The 17,578-nt window shown below is 38.3% G+C and overlaps 4 protein-coding genes across 11 annotated transcripts; 2 read left to right on the plus strand and 2 right to left on the minus strand.

The window, feature by feature from the left end:
- Positions 1-484: 484 nt before the first annotated feature.
- Positions 485-2,634, plus strand: LOC137742145 (chloroplastic import inner membrane translocase subunit TIM22-2). Its single transcript, XM_068481911.2, has 5 exons — positions 485-772; positions 1,596-1,660; positions 1,803-1,875; positions 1,955-2,008; positions 2,230-2,634. The coding sequence occupies exons 1-5, from the start codon at positions 586-588 to the stop codon at positions 2,469-2,471; spliced, it is 621 nt and encodes a 206-aa protein (XP_068338012.2). The 5' UTR covers positions 485-585; the 3' UTR covers positions 2,472-2,634.
- Positions 2,635-3,716: 1,082 nt separating this feature from the next.
- On the minus strand, positions 3,717-5,603 carry LOC137743852 (THO complex subunit 7A). 7 transcript variants are annotated; one of them, XR_015953612.1, is made up of 4 exons: positions 5,184-5,603; positions 4,918-5,076; positions 4,110-4,196; positions 3,717-3,974 (listed from the first exon to the last, which is right to left on the minus strand). XR_015953612.1 is itself a non-coding variant. In XM_068483788.2 (3 exons), exons 1-2 carry the CDS (start codon positions 5,295-5,297, stop codon positions 4,954-4,956), a joined length of 237 nt encoding a protein of 78 aa, XP_068339889.1. In that variant the 5' UTR covers positions 5,298-5,603; the 3' UTR covers positions 3,717-4,196; positions 4,918-4,953. The 7 variants fall into 7 exon arrangements, 2 of the variants coding, with proteins under 2 accessions (XP_068339889.1, XP_068339888.1); XR_015953611.1 differs by having other exon boundaries at positions 3,717-4,030; XR_015953610.1 differs by having other exon boundaries at positions 4,872-5,076; positions 5,184-5,602.
- Positions 5,604-8,448: 2,845 nt separating this feature from the next.
- Positions 8,449-13,627, plus strand: LOC137742280 (leucine-rich repeat receptor protein kinase HPCA1-like). 2 transcript variants are annotated; one of them, XM_068482105.2, is made up of 19 exons: positions 8,449-8,584; positions 8,830-8,953; positions 9,047-9,118; positions 9,335-9,409; positions 9,505-9,576; positions 9,679-9,840; positions 9,932-10,006; positions 10,088-10,159; positions 10,252-10,323; positions 10,421-10,489; positions 10,616-10,690; positions 10,834-10,905; positions 10,995-11,132; positions 11,217-11,704; positions 11,839-11,972; positions 12,098-12,226; positions 12,320-12,539; positions 12,651-12,886; positions 12,987-13,627. In XM_068482105.2, exons 1-19 carry the CDS (start codon positions 8,494-8,496, stop codon positions 13,416-13,418), a joined length of 2,808 nt encoding a protein of 935 aa, XP_068338206.2. In that variant the 5' UTR covers positions 8,449-8,493; the 3' UTR covers positions 13,419-13,627. The 2 variants fall into 2 exon arrangements, with proteins under 2 accessions (XP_068338206.2, XP_088535191.1); XM_088679065.1 differs by lacking the exons at positions 8,449-8,584; positions 8,830-8,953 and having other exon boundaries at positions 9,061-9,113.
- A 173-nt stretch (positions 13,628-13,800) lies between these two features.
- On the minus strand, positions 13,801-16,388 carry LOC137742281 (Putative lysine decarboxylase family protein). Its single transcript, XM_088679066.1, has 4 exons — positions 16,040-16,388; positions 14,793-14,921; positions 14,413-14,598; positions 13,801-14,330 (listed from the first exon to the last, which is right to left on the minus strand). Exons 1-4 carry the CDS (start codon positions 16,241-16,243, stop codon positions 13,938-13,940), a joined length of 912 nt encoding a protein of 303 aa, XP_088535192.1. The 5' UTR covers positions 16,244-16,388; the 3' UTR covers positions 13,801-13,937.
- Between the last annotated feature and the right edge of the window lie 1,190 nt (positions 16,389-17,578).

Consider the following 17,578-nt stretch of genomic DNA (forward strand, 5'->3'; position numbering starts at 1 on the left):
AGACTAAAATCAATATCCAATATAACACCAGGTTTTTATTAAATTTTAATCTTCTTGAAGGATTAAAGTTCAAAACCCCCATTTATAAATTACATATAATCGGGTCGGATACATATTGGGAATGGCAATATCTTCATCGATCCATGACTTGGACCCTAAATCCTCCTCATACCCGTTTACTATCCTCCATAACCACCTCCTTAGGGTTAAGCATCCGCGAATACCTAAACATAATTTATAAATTTTCATCGGCTATACATCTAGAAGGTAGTGTCAACAAATTGAATTTAGGGCAAAACTCTAGTAACTAAAATGAATCAAAATAAAAATCAAATTTGAATCACATTATTGTTGGTCATACTAAAATCACATCATTGTAGATAATATTATTTATTAAAAAATAAAAAGAATCAAAATAGTGGCGGTCCGACGTCGTTTCATCTTGTTTAAAACCAATCTTTAAGAAGTACTAAACAAATAAAATGCGGAAATAACAAGGAGGCGTATTGATTGTATTGTCAATTTGGCATTTGAGTTATTGCTGCTTTTTGGAGATTGAATAGGCAGAGCGAGTAGCAGCCGGCCATGGCGACGACGTCGGTTGATTCTCCAAACACTGAGATGGATCCCAACACTGAGCTTGATACTAATCCTAACCCTAATTCTTCAAACCCCTTAGTCCCTGCCTCCCCCAGTGGCCCTGCTGTCTGCCTTCTCAGGTTCGCCGGAGACTCCGCTGGCGGCGCGTTCATGGGCTCCATTTTTGGATACGGTCCTCCCTCTCTCTCTCCCTCTCTCTATATATATGTGTGTGTGTGCGCGCGCGCGCGCGTGTGTATGTTTGTATTTGTGAAGCTTTTAATTGCATAATTGTGGTATTTCTATATGGGAATTTGAGTGGTGCTTATGCTTTTATTAGATGATTATTTAGGGTTTAGGAAAAGGAGTGAATTTTCTCTTTCCGATTTTTTGGTGGGTTTTGTTCATAATTCCTCCTGTGTTTTGATATGTGAAATTGTGGTTTATAGGGTAAATTTGGGGTAAAGTTAGTTAATTTGTTGTAATATGGACTCCAGTTTTGATGATTTACTGCTGGAACTGATAATATATAGTGAAGCAATAAATTGAGGTGAAGTTGATATTTTAAGGCTCGGGAATTGCACTGTGTTGTTTAAGGTTGTGGATAGACTTGTACATGCGGCATTCTGAACTTTATACTGCTGTATGCTTGGTTCCTTTCTATGCTCATTGCATCTAACAAGCCATTGTTATGAGAGAATTCCGATTGTTCGTGATTGTTAGATTTATGGAGTAATTAGTCCATTTGGAAGATGTAGAGCAAAACATGCCACTCAAACTTTGGTTGAGTTGAGTTTGGCTCGATATTGCGTTACTCAGTGTGGCGGCTGGCGCCTGATTTTTATACATGTAAAAACAGCTAGAGATTGAAGATTGTCTTGATATCAATTTAGCAATGAATTATTAGATGAGCAAACCCAGCTTCAGCAAACTCAGCCCCAGTTTATCTTTTTTTTACATACACATGTCAATCGGACTGAGATTTTTTTGTTTTACCTTGCCTGGATGTGTTTCAGGTGCGGGGTTGTTCAAGAAAAAGGGTTTTAAAGGATCCTTTGCAGATGCAGGATCTTCTGCAAAAGTATGGGAATTCCTATTATTAAATGATAGCATTGCAATATGAGTGTAATTAGTTTAGTTTTTTTGTGAATTGCTATTTACAATGTCGAATGTTTCTTTGAATTCAGTTGTTAAGGTTTCTTTTTATATTTTCCCCTTTTCAGACATTCGCAGTTTTGTCCGGAGTGCACAGTTTGGTTGTCTGCATGTTGAAGAGGCTGCGAGGAAAGGATGATGGTATGGAAACTTGAATGCAGAAATAGTACTTTTACGTTATTCATTCATTATATCGTGTTCACTCATTCTTCCTCTGCAGTCATTAATGCCGGAGTAGCTGGATGTTGCACTGGTCTTGCTCTTAGTTTTCCAGGTATCCATCGTATTACAGAGTTCGATAATTTATAAATTAGCAATAAACTCATTGACTGTGCCATTAAAATTTAAATTCTTAATATCTATAGCACTCCCGATTTTTGTTCTCTCTCATTTTTGGATTGTTATAACGAGCAAGTCTTTTCTGCGCTAATCAATGAAGCAGTTTCTGTACAGTCTATTGTATCTTTAATTTAGAATACCTTATTTAATTTGCAGGTGCACCCCAGGCTCTTCTACAAAGCTGTCTCACTTTTGGGGCATTCTCATTTGTTATTGAAGGGTTAAACAAGCAGCAGCCGGCTTTAGCACAACCATTTTCTGTGAGGAAGAAAAGTGAGCAAGTTCGTCCCTTGGTGCTCCCCCTTCAATTTTCACTCCCGGGAGAACTAAAAGCGGGTTTCACCTTCTTTTGCAATTCCTTGAAGAATCGCGAGAAGGGCACTTCTCACCCAGCCTAAGAAATTTTGTCTCATCAATGCTATTTATGCTTTTTGGTCTTGAATTCAAGTGGACCTCTTTCAGTACTTTTTTCCTCCGTAAGACCGGATATTATGTGCTAATGTAAATCTTGTTAGTTGAAATTCTAGTTGCAAGTTATGAATTGAGTTCTCGATCGCGAAATCTGTTGGATAATGGTGCACGTATATTTCTGATTTTACCCGATTGAGAAACAAGTCGGAAGTTAACAATTTTCATGACCATCTATGCCTGAATTGCTGTGTGTTGGCCAGCATCGACCGTTGTATGCCACACGGTATTTCAGTGACAAGTGATAAATAGAAAGAAGAGAGCTGCATTAGCTCAACCTCATACTGTTTTGGATAATGGTGGCTCCAGGTTCCACCCCAACCTGGTCTTACCCCGCCCCGCACCGATGATCTGCAACTTCAGGCCACCTTGCCCCAACGACCCAACCACTGCACCACCAGATAACCAGTTCCATCCAACTCAGGTCTCCCCGGTTGCCAGCCATACTTTTCTAATCGCTCTCCACCGCACTACAGCCTACAGGAAGCTGCATATTTTGCCACTCCATGTTCTCTGATGAAACATTGGAGTGTTTCCTGATTCGGCATTCCTTAGAGATTAAGAAACGTTTTTAGGTACACGATTCAAGTAATGGTTTAGTATCTCTGTCAAATGGCTCATTGGGTATCCTTTCGAGGATTTCCACTGTTCTTACATTCGGATTCCATCTTAGTTTTTAAATTTAAATAATAAATTATATTTGGCCCTATGTCCCTTTGGTTCTTGGTTGGAGATGATTTTTTATCACAAAACTATGTTTGGCCGTGGCCCTCTGGCCCCTCGGTTGGAGATGGTAAGAAATATGGTCATGCACTATTTATTAAATTATTAATTTCTTGGAGAGCCAGAGAGCTAAAACGAGCCCTCTGGCCCTCCTTCGGTTGCTCATCTCCAACCGAAGGGGGGTTAGAGGGCTCTCTTTGGCCCTATAGCCCTCGGAGTAAGGCCATTTTTCTTACTATCTCCAATCGAGGTGCTAAAGGGCCATAGGCCAAAACATAACCTTGTGACAAAAAACCATCTCAAACCGAAGGGGCTAAAAGACCATAGGGCCAAACATAATTTATTATTTTAATTGAATTACTATGGTTACTTAAATTAAATTACCACAAAGAGCCTCAATACAAAACTTCAAACAACAGTCGAAAGGAGGAAATGCCAGACAAACGCATGCATGCTTTCCATCTCAATCCAGTATGTTACCAAAAATCTGCTTCCAATAATCCCACAACTCCATATGAACAAGTTCGCATTCATATGCTTGCAGATGGTAAGAAAGCTCCAACATATTCACCTACAACCCTAGTATTGTATTTCCCTATCTAACAAATACTATACTCTGGCAAAACATGCCCACTTGAATAGGGCTTTCGTACCAATTGTATCGAGAAAGGGATGAGCAGAAGCATGTCTCGAAAATCAAAAGCAAACTCCTTCACACATACCAAATACAAGTCTTAATATCATTTGTTGAAACTCTGTATACATACTGTACAAAAACCATAAGGAAATTAAACATAAAAATAAAAAAGTACAAGAACATAAACAAATCTAAACCCAAAACTAACCGCAATTCTCAGCTTGCCTATGTCCCAAGCCATAACACAAAATCTGCCTCTTTCCCTTCCAGTAGCCCATCCACTTTCTGTTAGCGTCTACACAAAATTTCAAATCTATGAAAATGTGGCGTTGAATGCAATAACTTTCCAGAAAGTTTTCACTTGAAAGATATGTGTAACATGTACTTTACTCTCTGAATAAAGAAAACGAAAAGCAAATATACAATGAGTGATCTATTAATTAATAAAACGTCTAGTCTGCCCACTACCCTGTTCTGGAAGATCAGTAGTTAAATCCATCGCTTTCTAAATCAAGTACAAATACAACTACAGTCAATAATATAATAGAAAGTTGTCTTACAAATGCTGATAGCATATGTGATGACAAATCATATTCGTTCTTTGTCATTGCAAGACCAATATCAAATAGTAAAGACTTTGTAATGCAGCAATTGTGCATCCAAGGTACTTTCACTCGGGCAAAGCCAAAAAAGTCGGATTATAAGGAATTTGAAAAGCTCAAGCATTTCGTCTACAGTATGAAATTCTCCGAAATTAAACTGCATAATATTACACTACTAAAGGAGTAAACTCAAAGGCAATGAAAGCAATGCAACCAAGCATTAGGTTTATACGATCAACTACTTTAGAAATAATTTAAGAAAGAGTTACGGCAATTTCCTTCTCATCAAGTAAACTTGGTAATTCATATATGCAAAGAGAATCATACAAATGCACAACAACAAGAATTTCATAAAATGGCTAGCATACTGCAACTACTCTCTTGCGTGCCCATTTCCGAAACGCGCAATCTTACAACTTGGAAACGGAGAGTCAAGAGATGCATTGTATTCTAATCAACATGCATGGGTTCCGACTTCCGAGCCCCCAGCTGCTCTTCCATTCCATTTTTCTCTTCTTTCTCCTCAATTAAACTCCTCTGTTCTACCTCTAAGGTATTCTGCAACTCATCCACCTGCAAGACCATAAAATACACCCGGAAATTACCCCACTGTCTTGAAGCGTTCTAATTCTACTGCTTAATGCACACAACATATCGGGAATTCAATATAGCTCACGTACCACGTGCAGGAGCAGAGCAAACTGCTTCTTCCTCAGCTCCAGCGTCCGCGAACTTGCGGTGTTCGCCGCCACGGCCTCTCCCCGCCCTGAAACTTTTCTTCCTTTCGCCAGCATCGGAACTGACCGGAGATTATGAGTCCGGCGGAAATTCGATTTCGAATTTGACAAACCCTAATCTAATCTCCAGAAAGAAAAACCCCGTTCACAGCGGAGGATCCAGCTTCTGTTTGTGGAATCCAACGGCAAAGGAAGATGTTTGTTGTTTTTGCTCGATGGGAGAGAAAGAAGATGAATCAGAAGAAAAAGAGAAGGAAGAGAGAAGCTTGAGTCGTTACCCGCGAGAGGAAGAGAGGCCGGCCCGGGGCTAGCGGGCTGGCCTGATTCCACTTTTTTGGCCCGGTGGGACTCATGAGCGATTTAGTCCAGCTCTCACTCAGTTAGAAACGGTTTCCGTGACATTTCAAGTTATTTTTGGCCCTCTAACTCTCTGGTCGGATCAGTTGGCACCCCTTAGTGCAGTTAATTTAAAAAAAATAAATAAAAAAAATGAAGTCTACCCATCAACTGCAACATCATGTAATTTATGAAATATGGTTAAATGGCTCTCTAGCATCACTCTTACTTATTTGAATTGGTTTACCTATTCAAATAGGTTTGTATCTTATTCTCTATAAATGAGAGAGAGGAATAAAGTATTTGTTGCGTGGAATTTTAATATACCATTTGAGAGAGGATCCTCACCGGCTTCTCTTTACGAGGATCCTTCAATCACATTCATTCATTGTACATCGTGCAGTTAATTTTTGTCAGATACTGTTTATATTCAGTTTTAAATAATAAAATTTATAATGATTTTTTACTGCACGATGAACGAATGTGATTTGACAATTCCCAAGATCCTCGCAAAGAGGATTCGGCGAGGATCCTCATTCATACTATTTCAACTTTCTTGAATTTAAAAAAATAAGTCAAATTTTCTATTTTTTTTTTTTTTGTCATAGTTGATATTAACTACGAATATTGGTGTATTTGTAAAACTGGTGACAACATTGGGGATTGTGTTAACGCCTTCACTTTCAAGAATCAAGATGCTGTCACTTAGTACTACGGTCTAGTGATATTTATCTTCGTTTAGAAGTAAGAAGTCTTAAGTTCGAATCTCGTGGATGGCGAATTCAACACCAAATTAGGCTGCCTATTGTGTGGCTTAGTCGAACTCTTCCTCCTAATATAAAAATATTGATGTACTAAAAAAAAAGAATCAAGATGTTTGCTATGCATATGCTCATAACATTTTATATTTGATATTTTTTTTTACATAACATTGCATTATTCGATCATATCATTTATGTTCTATATAAGTCACTCTCATCTAACAACCCATCTCTATTATTCTGGTCCCGCTCAAATATAATCGTGTCATCAATAAATAAATAAATTACAACTTGAAGGTCGATACTCTCTAGTGGGATTAAGTGAGATCAATAAATAAATAAATAAATGAATTACAACTTGAAGGTCAATAGTCAAAAGTGGGACTAAGTGAGATCCTTACCTGGCTGGGGAAAAAGATAGAATGTGGAAAGGGAGGAGGATGGTCTGATGAGAAAATTTTCATTGTGATTGGAACGCGATTGGAACAATACATATTTTTATATAAATGATGAAAAATTTTAATATTTAAGTTATTAATTTTTTTAACACACATATTTTACCATTTATACACGTGGTGTACCATCCCGTGTTCCGATTACACTGAAAAATCTCTTATGTCTGATTGGCTGGGCCCCACCACACTGACAAGGAATATAAATGAAAGGGTAATGCTAGGTAGATTAAATTTGTAAATTAAATGATGTGTCACCAATAAAAAATAAACATTTTAATCAACACTTAAGTAATAATTTAATCATCAACTTCTATATCATTTAATTTACAATATTAATCTACCAATTTATTCTCACTAGCTTATACGAAAGGGTGCAACGTCAGGCAGATCTTCTCAGCTGGATCAGTTTGTTAAACTCTGGTTCTTATCGTTGTCAAATTTTATCACTAAAATATTTGAAATTTTAATATATATTTGAGTTTATTTTTTATTTTTTATTTTTCCTTCTTTTATTTTTTTCATTTGAATGTTTCTTTCTTTACCACAATTTTGAGGTTGTATGAAGAACTGTTCAAGATTGTCCTTTTCCTGGTTCCAATTGCAGTTGGTTAAAATTATGGGGGATACCGTTTACTTTTTTCATTGTGAAGTTCTTCCGAGGACTTAGTAAAAGCAGGTAGCTCAATGGTTTTATATTGTTCATTCCATCTGCATTAGCTTGAAAGGTACAAGACACGACTAGTGGCCAAAGGTTATACTCATACATATGACGTTGATTATACAAAAACATTTGCTCCGGTAGAGATCAATACAGTTAGAGTGTTGCTTTCTTTGGCAGTTTATTTAGATTGGCTAATACAACAACTTGATGTGAAAAATGCATTTTTACACTGGAATCTTACGGAAGAGGTGTACATTGATATCCCGTCAAGGTACACATCAGTATCAAAACAAGGAGTAGTATGCAAATTGAACAAGGCATTGTATCTACCGAAACAATCACCTCGGACGTGGTTTGGGAGATTTCGAACAGCCATGATAAAGTATGGGTTCAGGCAGAGCAATTCCGACCATGCACTATCAAATGTAGAATGAGTAGTTAACACCACTCATTAATATGTTTGTTATAGGCAATGATAAGGAAGAAATCTTGAAGTTAAAAGATTACTTGGCAACCGAGATCGAGATGAAAGATCTTGGCGGGCTTAAGTATTTTTTGGGTATGGAAGTGGCTCGGCAGAAACAAGGCATCTTTCTATCTCAAAGGAAATATGTTTTGGATTTGTTGACAGAAATCGGAATGCTTAACTGTAAACTAGTTGACACTCCTCTCATTCAAAACCATCATCTTGTCGTGTACCATGTAGAAAATAGAGAGACGGGCCATAATGCCCACTTCCAACAACACCGATATTTTCCCTAACTTGGTAATTACCACCTGCACAATCCGTTAGGTGTGGGGTTTTATCACAAAAGGTTTCGGTGTTAGTTAAAGTGGGGTTAGGATATTTAAACTATTACTTTTCTTTTTGTATGACCAATGTGGGATTCAACAATTTATTTCCCGTTTGAGGACGTAGGGTGAATATTATTGTATATTCATACCTTGTAAGTCGAGTCTGTACTATATATATCTGCCTTCTTTATGAGAAGAATAATATCAAGAACTGAAAGCCAAATAAGGCCTGAATTAGCAAAGGGATGGATCGAACTCGAGCCACTGATCATGTGTTTCCCCTGCTTGTGTTGATCCCTTTCTTTGTTATTGCAGTAGAGGCAAACATTCAGGAATGTAAGTTTTATCCAACTGCTACGTCCTTTATGTAACTGCTTCCTCTCCATTAAATGGGCAGAACTCGTTAGCGGCATTCAAAAGTTTGGATCATAGTTAGACTTGTAGAGTAGTTCATAACCATTCCTTCTGATGATTATGGACTTATCAATATGACAGTGAATGAAACTTAGTAGTACGGTATAATAGATTGATAGATCCATGGATTGCGGTTCGAGCATTGAACTGTGTTAAATTCTATGCAGATGTCCCTATGAAGATTCTCATGGATGAGTGGAACATAAGACCAACCAGTTGGGTGGGTTTAGATCCTTGTGGTGACGGCAGCTGGGAAGGTATTACGTGCACGAATTCGCATGTAACCTCCATGTAAGTTTTTGCCTGTTTCCACCATTTTCGTTGCTCCTGGATGTTGCTTAATTTTCTTCCATTTTCGGATAACATTGGCTTCTTTAATTTCAGAAAATTGGCAGATATGGCTTTGACAGGTTCTCTTCCCAGCGATATCGAGCTGTTATCTGAGCTTGAGGTTCTGTACGTCTTCAATCTGATTCTCCGCATTGCGTTTTACATAATTATGATACTTCACTTGCAACTAATATGTGAACCAAAATATCCAGGATTTTTCTTTCAAAGCGTTTTAATCGTTACTGAAATTAATATAGTTTTCACTTCATTATTTGATTCATTTCTTGGTTATAGATTTCTCATTAGTCTTTTGTAACTCTTTTCTCACCCTTTTTCATATAGGAATCTGTCTTTTAACAGGGGCCTGAAGGGACTGCTTCCGGCATCAATTGGAAAGTTGACGAAACTAGTATACTTGTAAAAAAGAATTACCGGTTTCTTCACTTTAGTAATTTTTGGTTGTGATTATTCATCCACCTAACTACCTTGTTGCTTTCTTCTTTGCATGTCAGAAACCTGGTTGGTTGCAGTTTCTTTGGTCGAATTCCAGACACTATGGGATCTCTAAAGCAGCTCTCTTATCTGTAAGCCTTCCTCTCCCTCTCGCCCTTGATCATTCCAAACTAGGCGTTTAAACAGGCCAATATCCTACAACACTGCAACTCTTCATTTATATCCTGCTGCAGATCTTTGAAAAACAATAGCTTCAGTGGCTGGATTCCGCCTTCCATTGGTAATATGGCCAATCTTTCCTTTCTGGACCTTTCTGACAACCAACTTCAGGGATCAATCCCAGTATCTAACAGGACTGCACCCGGTCTTGATATGTTACATAAGGCGAGGCACTTGTACGTCAGTTCTAGTTAACCCTGAGCTGACTAATCTTTTGCCTACCTTGGTTTTGTGCCCCTCTGATTCTTTTTTACACTTCAAATACAGTCATTTTCAAAATAATCAGCTCTCGGGTACAATTCCCCCTCGACTTTTCAGCTCAAAGATGGTTCTGCTACATGTGTAAGTTTTCTTCACCTGAAGATCTCAATTGGTAAGAGAAAAACATTACCTTATCTGCTTTGAGTACTTTTGCCTGTGCAGGGTTTTTGACCGAAATAATCTAACTGGTGCCATTCCTTACACACTCGGACTTGTGCAGACACTGCAGGCGGTGTGAGTATTTCATATTCACAAGAGATTTATACCAAGATACTCCTAAGTTGTGGCTTGTATCTAGTTGTACTGAATATCTTGTTCTGGTACAGAATCCTTGATAGGAATTCCTTAAATGGGTCCGTTCCCTCAAGCCTCAGCAATCTTACAAAATTGGCCGAACTGTAAGAAAACGGCGTACCAGACAAAGAATTTTCACTTTCAAACATGTTGTTTGGATTTCACTTTACTAAAGAGAGACTAATGGTAATATGTTTTCAGGCACTTGTCCAACAATCAGCTGACTGGCCCCATGCCAAACCTTACTAGCTTGAATGGCCTGAACTATGTGTAAGTGCAACATTACTGATTTTTTCAAGCTCGATCTAAAAGATGTTACGCTTTATGAATTTCATCACTTTTCCCCATGACTAAAAATTGTTACAATCATATGTATTCCATATCATTGATCTGCAGGGATATGAGCAACAATACTTTTGCTGCAACAGATGTTCCTACTTGGTTTTCGACATTGCAGAATTTGACAACATTGTATGTTTCATTCCTCCTCAATATACCCGTGTGTGTGTGTTTGCGCGTATCTGGATGCAGTTTGAGTTCGAGTATATGTTATTCCACTTGAAATATCACAGTGAATGCTCTGAATTAATGTACCTGTCAATCCTGTATGGCAGAATGATGGAGAACACGGGACTTCAGGGAGAAGTTCCTCCGGCCTTATTCAGCCTTTCCAGTTTGGAGACTGTGTGAGTATCATACTGATCTCTAATAGCACCCAGCTTAAGTGTAAAGTGGTTGTAAAGTGATTATCAATCTAACCTGTGGGCTGTTGCAGGTTACTGAGGAACAACAAAATCAACGGTTTATTGGATCTTGGAACCATTTCTAGCAACCGTTTTCAACGAATTGATCTGGAGAAGAACTTCATTACCGACCTTACACGAAGTGATGGAGGATCCAACTATACATTGATGTAAGCTATAGTTCTCATACATCGAATATCAATGTCCAATTGTTTGTCAAACTGTCATGATTAATGGTCCGTTATCTTTTGCAGCCTCGTTGATAATCCAATTTGTGAGGGAACAAGCATGGCAAATAACAACTGCACTGTTTCTCCAACCAGTTCCCCAATTTCGCCGCCACCAAGTAACTGTACGCAAGTTGCTTGTAGTCCGGGGCAGGTTTCTTCCCCCAACTGTAAATGTGCATATCCCTACACAGGAACTCTAAACTTCATATTTGTTTCTTTCTCCAACTTGGGAGACTTCAGTTATTTTACAGCTCTTCAGGATTCTCTCCTAAAAACCCTTCAGTCCTATAACCTTCCTGTGGATTCAGTTGCTCTTAGTAATCCTTCCTGGGACTCCTCTTATCACCTTAAACTCTACATAGTAATCTTCCCAGCTGGCCAAGACCGATTCAACAAAACTGGATCTTCAGCCATTGCGTCCCTGATTAGCAACCAGACTCTGGCGGGTGCGCGTCCAAGTTATTATGGACCCTTCTCTTGTTTTTTCCCTTATGACAACCCGAAATCAGGAGGTAAGTCTGAAAGTCACTCTGAACTTAGAAATACTAGTTGCACTTCTGCTTTAAAAGTTGGCAATGTTAACTCGATCTGATAACTGACGACACGTCTCTCTTTTCATTTCTCATGATTTTGAGGTGTGCTGCAGGATCAAGCAAGGGCTTGATAATTGGTGCAGCAGTTGGAGGTTCCGCACTTGTGTTATTGTTAGCCCTTCTAGGGTTTTATGCTCTCCACCAAAAGAGACAAGCAAATGATCCATGGAGCAGGTCAATACCTTTGGTAAGATGTTGTTCATCGATAACTCAAAAAGGCAGTAGAGAAAAAATTATAACAGACTCAACACATTATGCTTCATCATAAGGCAGTAAGCTTAGTTATTGTTTTTCTGTCTACGAATTCTGCAGACCGGGACTTATAGCAGTGCTAGATCTCCGGACCTAAAAGGAGCACGGTTGTTCTCTTTTGAAGAGCTTAGGAAATACAGCAACGGTTTTTCAGACGCTAATGATGTTGGATCTGGTGGTTATGGAAAGGTTAACTCCTAAACCCTACACAGTTACAAAATGTAACTTACAAAAATACTGCTAGATAGTGACAATATGACATCATTCGGTAACATTTTATAGGTGTATCGAGGAGTTCTTCCTACGGGCCAAATGGTTGCAATTAAAAGATCTAAAAGGGAATCTTTGCAGGGAGGGCCTGAGTTTAAAGCTGAGGTTGAGCTTCTATCAAGAGTACATCATAAGAATCTTGTCAGCCTTGTTGGTTTTTGTTTGGAGCAAGGTGAACAAATATTGGTATATGAGTATGTTCCGAATGGCGATTTATTTGGAATTCTTTCAGGTATTCAATTCATTTCTTCATCTTCAAATCTAAATAGGACCTCGAAGCTCCAACTGTTTTGTTCAATTTTGTCTCGTGTGAGAATGATCGATTAGAGAATTGTGAATGCAGGGAGGTCAGGGATCCGGCTGGACTGGATGAGGAGACTTAAAGTAATTCTTGGTGCGGCAAGAGGTCTGGCCTATCTTCATGAACATGCAAACCCTCCCATTATACACCGCGACATTAAATCAAACAACATATTGCTCGATAAAGATTTAACAGCAAAAGTTGCTGATTTCGGTCTCTCCAAGTCTATGTCTGACAGTGGAACAGATCACATAAGTACTCAAGTTAGAGGGACAATGGTAAGTTAAAGAACTCATCAACTCGAGTACAAGTATTGCAGCTTTGTACGAAATATCACGGTATCATCTTAACTGAGGTCAATTATGTCTGCTCGTGTAGGGCTACTTGGATCCCGAGTATTACATGACTCAACAGTTGACTGAGAAAAGTGACGTTTATAGCTTCGGCGTGGTAATGTTGGAGCTGATAACTGCTAGAAGGCCAATAGAGCAAGGGAAGTATATAGTGAGAGTGGTGCAGATGGCAATTGATAAGACAAAATCTCTGTACAACCTTCATCAAGTTCTTGACCCGGCTATGGGTTTGGGAACAGATCTGAAAGGTTTGGAAATATTTGTTGATTTGGCGATGCTGTGCGTAGAAGAACAGCAGGATAAACGCCCTAGAATGGGGGAAGTGGTGAAAGAGATCGAGAACATAATGCAGCTTGCTGGTTCGAACACTGGTGATCAATCAGCGTCCAGTTCACCAAGTTATGACTACACAAGTATCGATGGTTTGCTGCCGTCCTCAAGGCAGCCAAGTTCTTGATTATAGTCCGGGATTACATATCGGTTTATGTTACAGCCCTCTTGCAGACGTTGGTAAATCATTTCATGTTTCAGCTCTCTTGTAGACGTGCGTTAGGTCAATAAATCAATGTAATGTGCTCGTCCTCTTGCACACGAGTTCAAATCCCCATTCCTGTAAATTACTTTAGTTTAGAGTAGAATAATTACGTTGTCATCTTATTTTCCAAATTTCTCTACACCCTCGAAGAAAAAGAACCAGGTTTAAACTTCACACTAGATGAAGGGTAACATAGTTACTTGGTGATTACGCAGCTTGACTTATTTGCCGCTGGACCAACTGCCAACGTCGACTCTTACTTGCATCTCGACTCTTACTTGCGAAATCCGCATTCAACTACGACTGAGGAAAACGGAAATCTAAATTCAGGCAGTGAACAATATTTCCGCACGCAAGTGTGATTAAGTTACAACAGATTTTGAGACCATTGCTTGAATGGAAAAGGCATTCTACAGACAACCACTTCAACTGCAAATCTCACTAAGACAATTTTCCGCTTGCCCTTTCCAATTCGTTGTCATGCCTTCCTTTCTCGCTAAGAGGTAAGTCGTAAAACTCCGACAAATAAGCCAAAGCCTCTGAGTTACTGTCACAAACCTTCCAAAGTGATGAAAGCTCTCCCTTGGAGAGGGTACCCCAGTCCTCACAATCATCAAGGAAGTTTAGTAGCTTTGAATAGAATGAGTCGTAGTTCATCAACAAGAACGGAACTGGAAGCTTTGACCCAATTCGTTCTAGCTGAATCAGTGCTAATATCTCAAAAACTTCATCGAGAGTACCAATCCCACCAGGGAGAGCAACAACAGCTGTCCGTTCGGAACTACTACTTCTAACTACAGCATCTACCAAACCATGCTTCCTAGCAGAGAAAAACCTGCAAGTATGAAGCAGTTATACAATTTGGCAGCAGTTCTAAAATGCACTTATGAACTTTCTAACAAATAATTATATCTTTCCTGCATGTGAGATACACTTCTGATGGCAGGTAGGGATGATAATTTGATGCTGTCCATTCGCCAGCTTCTTTACCAATCTTAAATCCACCAACCGATTTTCCTGCACGCAAAGCACCTTTAGTAGCAGCATCCATTAGCCCCGGACCAGCCCCCGTCCATGAAGTACATCCCAGAAGATTTGCAATCTGCTCGGAACATGTGCGGAAATACAAATTTAATGAAGCAGACTACTGAGCATATTAAATTCTATAATGCATTTGGTGTTTTAAAGCTAAGGTTCCTGTCCTGCAATCTCGTTGCCTTTAAATTGATGCTCGTAAAAACTTTTTACATGAAGGGGTGATTTGTAGGGAAATTGAGGTAGGAAAAAGTGACTCACCTCTGTGCTTAACTCTAGCGTTTTCGAATAATGTGAATGATCAGGTCCCATCCTTGAAGAACCCAAATACACAACTCCTCTCCCAAGTCTGTGTATCAGTTCATAACATCGTTGTATCTCTTTCCTCACCTTTCAACGATAAATAAATATTAGGAAATAAGCTCTTAAAGGCTTCAATTCATTCTGTCAATTAAGCTTAAACCAGCAACTATTCAATTTAAACAAGCAATAACAGTAAAGAGCAAGACAACTGGGATAAGATATCGTCTGGTAACAAAAGAACGGCTTCGCACGCTATGCTAAAATTTGTTAAATAAAAGATCAATTTGCAATGAAACATTCCTCTCCCAAGTGTATCAGTAAATTCAAAGCATTGCAATATATTCCCAGTCAGAAGATAAAGCTAATAACCCAGTAATGATTCGGTTGAAACAAAGTATTCATAATTTCATAGTAAGCAATACTCCTGGAACACAGATAATGCCTCCCTGCACAAAACTAGTAGTAAAAGCAGGGGAACGTTTTCGGATACGCAGTACTAAAACAAATTATACAAAAGATCAAATTCTCAGCAGACGTAGTTGAGAATTTGAGTGACAAAATAACTTGGTAACAACAGAATCGTTGCCAATGTTTTCGGATACACTCAAAAGCTCAGTTCAAACTGTATCGAATTCCCTGGTGTAATCTATATCTAGAAAAAACTTTCGACCAAAAGCATTCCTTACTAATGCGATTCGTGGAAGCTCACTGCAATTTACAATTACACTATTTTACTCCTATCAAACATCAAATTTCCTTATAAAATGCTTATCAAGATTTGTCCAAAAAATTCTACAAACACACAATTTACTACTGTTGTCCAATTCATAATCCGGAAGGAAAAAATCGAACAACAAGTATATATATATATATATATATTTTTTTTTTTTTTTTGAAGGAAACGATAGTGGATTTCATTCATGAAACAGTGAGACAGAGAAACAAAGGAATTATACAATAGGGGAAGCATCCGCAACTAGTAGATCAGTGATTATACTAGGGGGAGACCCCATCCATTCAACACAATGTTCCACAGAAAGACCGAGACGAGCTAATCTATGACCGACACGAGCTAATCTATGGCCGCTGAATTGGCTTGACGGCGAACGTGGGTGATGGAAGCTTCAGTGACTGCCGGAGCCAGCGATTTGATGTCCTCAATTAATTCATACTTCATACAAATGATTAGGATCATAACAACGTACCTCATTTGGGCTTGTTCTTCCATCAAAGTCAAGTAATTCATACTTGCTCGACTTGATTCTTCCATGGTAGGACCTCGACCTTGAGAGCTCGAAACCAATGGTGGGTCTCTCTCTTTCCCTGAAAGATTGAATCTTCAAAGTCCTTTCGTAAGAATTTCTTACAAAAATATGAGAGCCCACTGATCCCAGCACCGAAAACCCCATTCTCAAATCTTCCAAATGCTTTGAAGAATGATTTGATGGATGATATTTGGATGGATTCAATGTGGGTTATGTATTGTTTACTCAAATTATCAGTATTTCAACACAGAAAATTGGTAGAAAGAGAATGCAAAAACAAAACCGAAGAACGAAACGCATATGTTTATGCTTTCACAATCTGCATATGTATGTGGAACCTTTCGAGAGGGAAGGGGAATAGGGTTCTACTTCCAACTGTCTAACTCGCTTCGATATATACAAGTAAGCAAATTGGGATTTGTTTAATATAAATGCAGAAGGTTATGAAACGGAATATGAAAAACCAGAGGAGGGATGATGGGAAAAATGTAAGAGGAATAAAAAAATAAAAAAAATAAAAAAAATAAAAAAGAGCAAAAGAGAAATTTTATTCGGGCTAAAAATTTGTATCGTAAATTCAACTTTGTTGTAAATAGAGGTGTAAATGCCCAGAATAATAGACAACTAAATACGACTACAGTTTTATAATGTCAGAGAAAATATCTCGGTAAGATTGTTAGGTTAAAAACATGGCCAATCAAATATGACCAAGGAATAATAAAAAAAAAAACCTCTATATAAAGAGGTATTTGCATCATTGAAGAAAACTATCCTGTAAACCCCCATAATGTGGTAAAGGGAGGATATTAGGGGAAGCAGAGTGAAGATTCTCATGCAGTCTCCAGGGAGTCGGATGAGGGGAGACCTTCGCGATAGAGAAAAAAAAATAAGGAGGAAATGAAACAAAGAGGAAAGAAAAAAGAGATATGCAGGAGAAAATACCCATGAGCCATGCTAGGTAGAAGAGGGAAAATAGTGAAAGTTATTTTGTACTCTTATTATTTTAGATAATGAAAGAAAGTACTATTGTTGCCCCATAAACGTAGGCACACTTGTCGATTTTCGTAAATATTATGTCTTATTTACTTTATATTTCACTGCACATATAAACTCAATTTCACAACATTATTTTATTTTGAAATCTGTGTTTTATCCCACATACAAAAAAAGTTTAGAAAGACAGAGAAAAAAAACGAAAAAGAAATCCAGCCAAAGCCACCTTTGACGTCGACCCTACCTCTCCACTTTACATCACTTTTTTGTATAAGCGTTTCTAATAAGCTAATTTTTTTTAAAACACCGCAATCTCAAACCAACCTTCAATGAAGACTAAACTTCATGTAAAAGTGTTGTTAAAAAAATAAAAAAAAATAAAAACTTAATGTAAAGTGGGTTTGAGCTCTTCCGGTCCATCAAAAAGATCTAAACATGACTTCAACCCACACTTAATCTGGACCAGTTTCCAAAAAAAAAAAAAAA

Source organism: Pyrus communis, chromosome 11 (genome assembly GCF_041283825.1).
Source record: "Pyrus communis isolate YQ-2024b chromosome 11, ASM4128382v1, whole genome shotgun sequence".
Classification (NCBI taxonomy): domain Eukaryota; kingdom Viridiplantae; phylum Streptophyta; class Magnoliopsida; order Rosales; family Rosaceae; genus Pyrus; species Pyrus communis.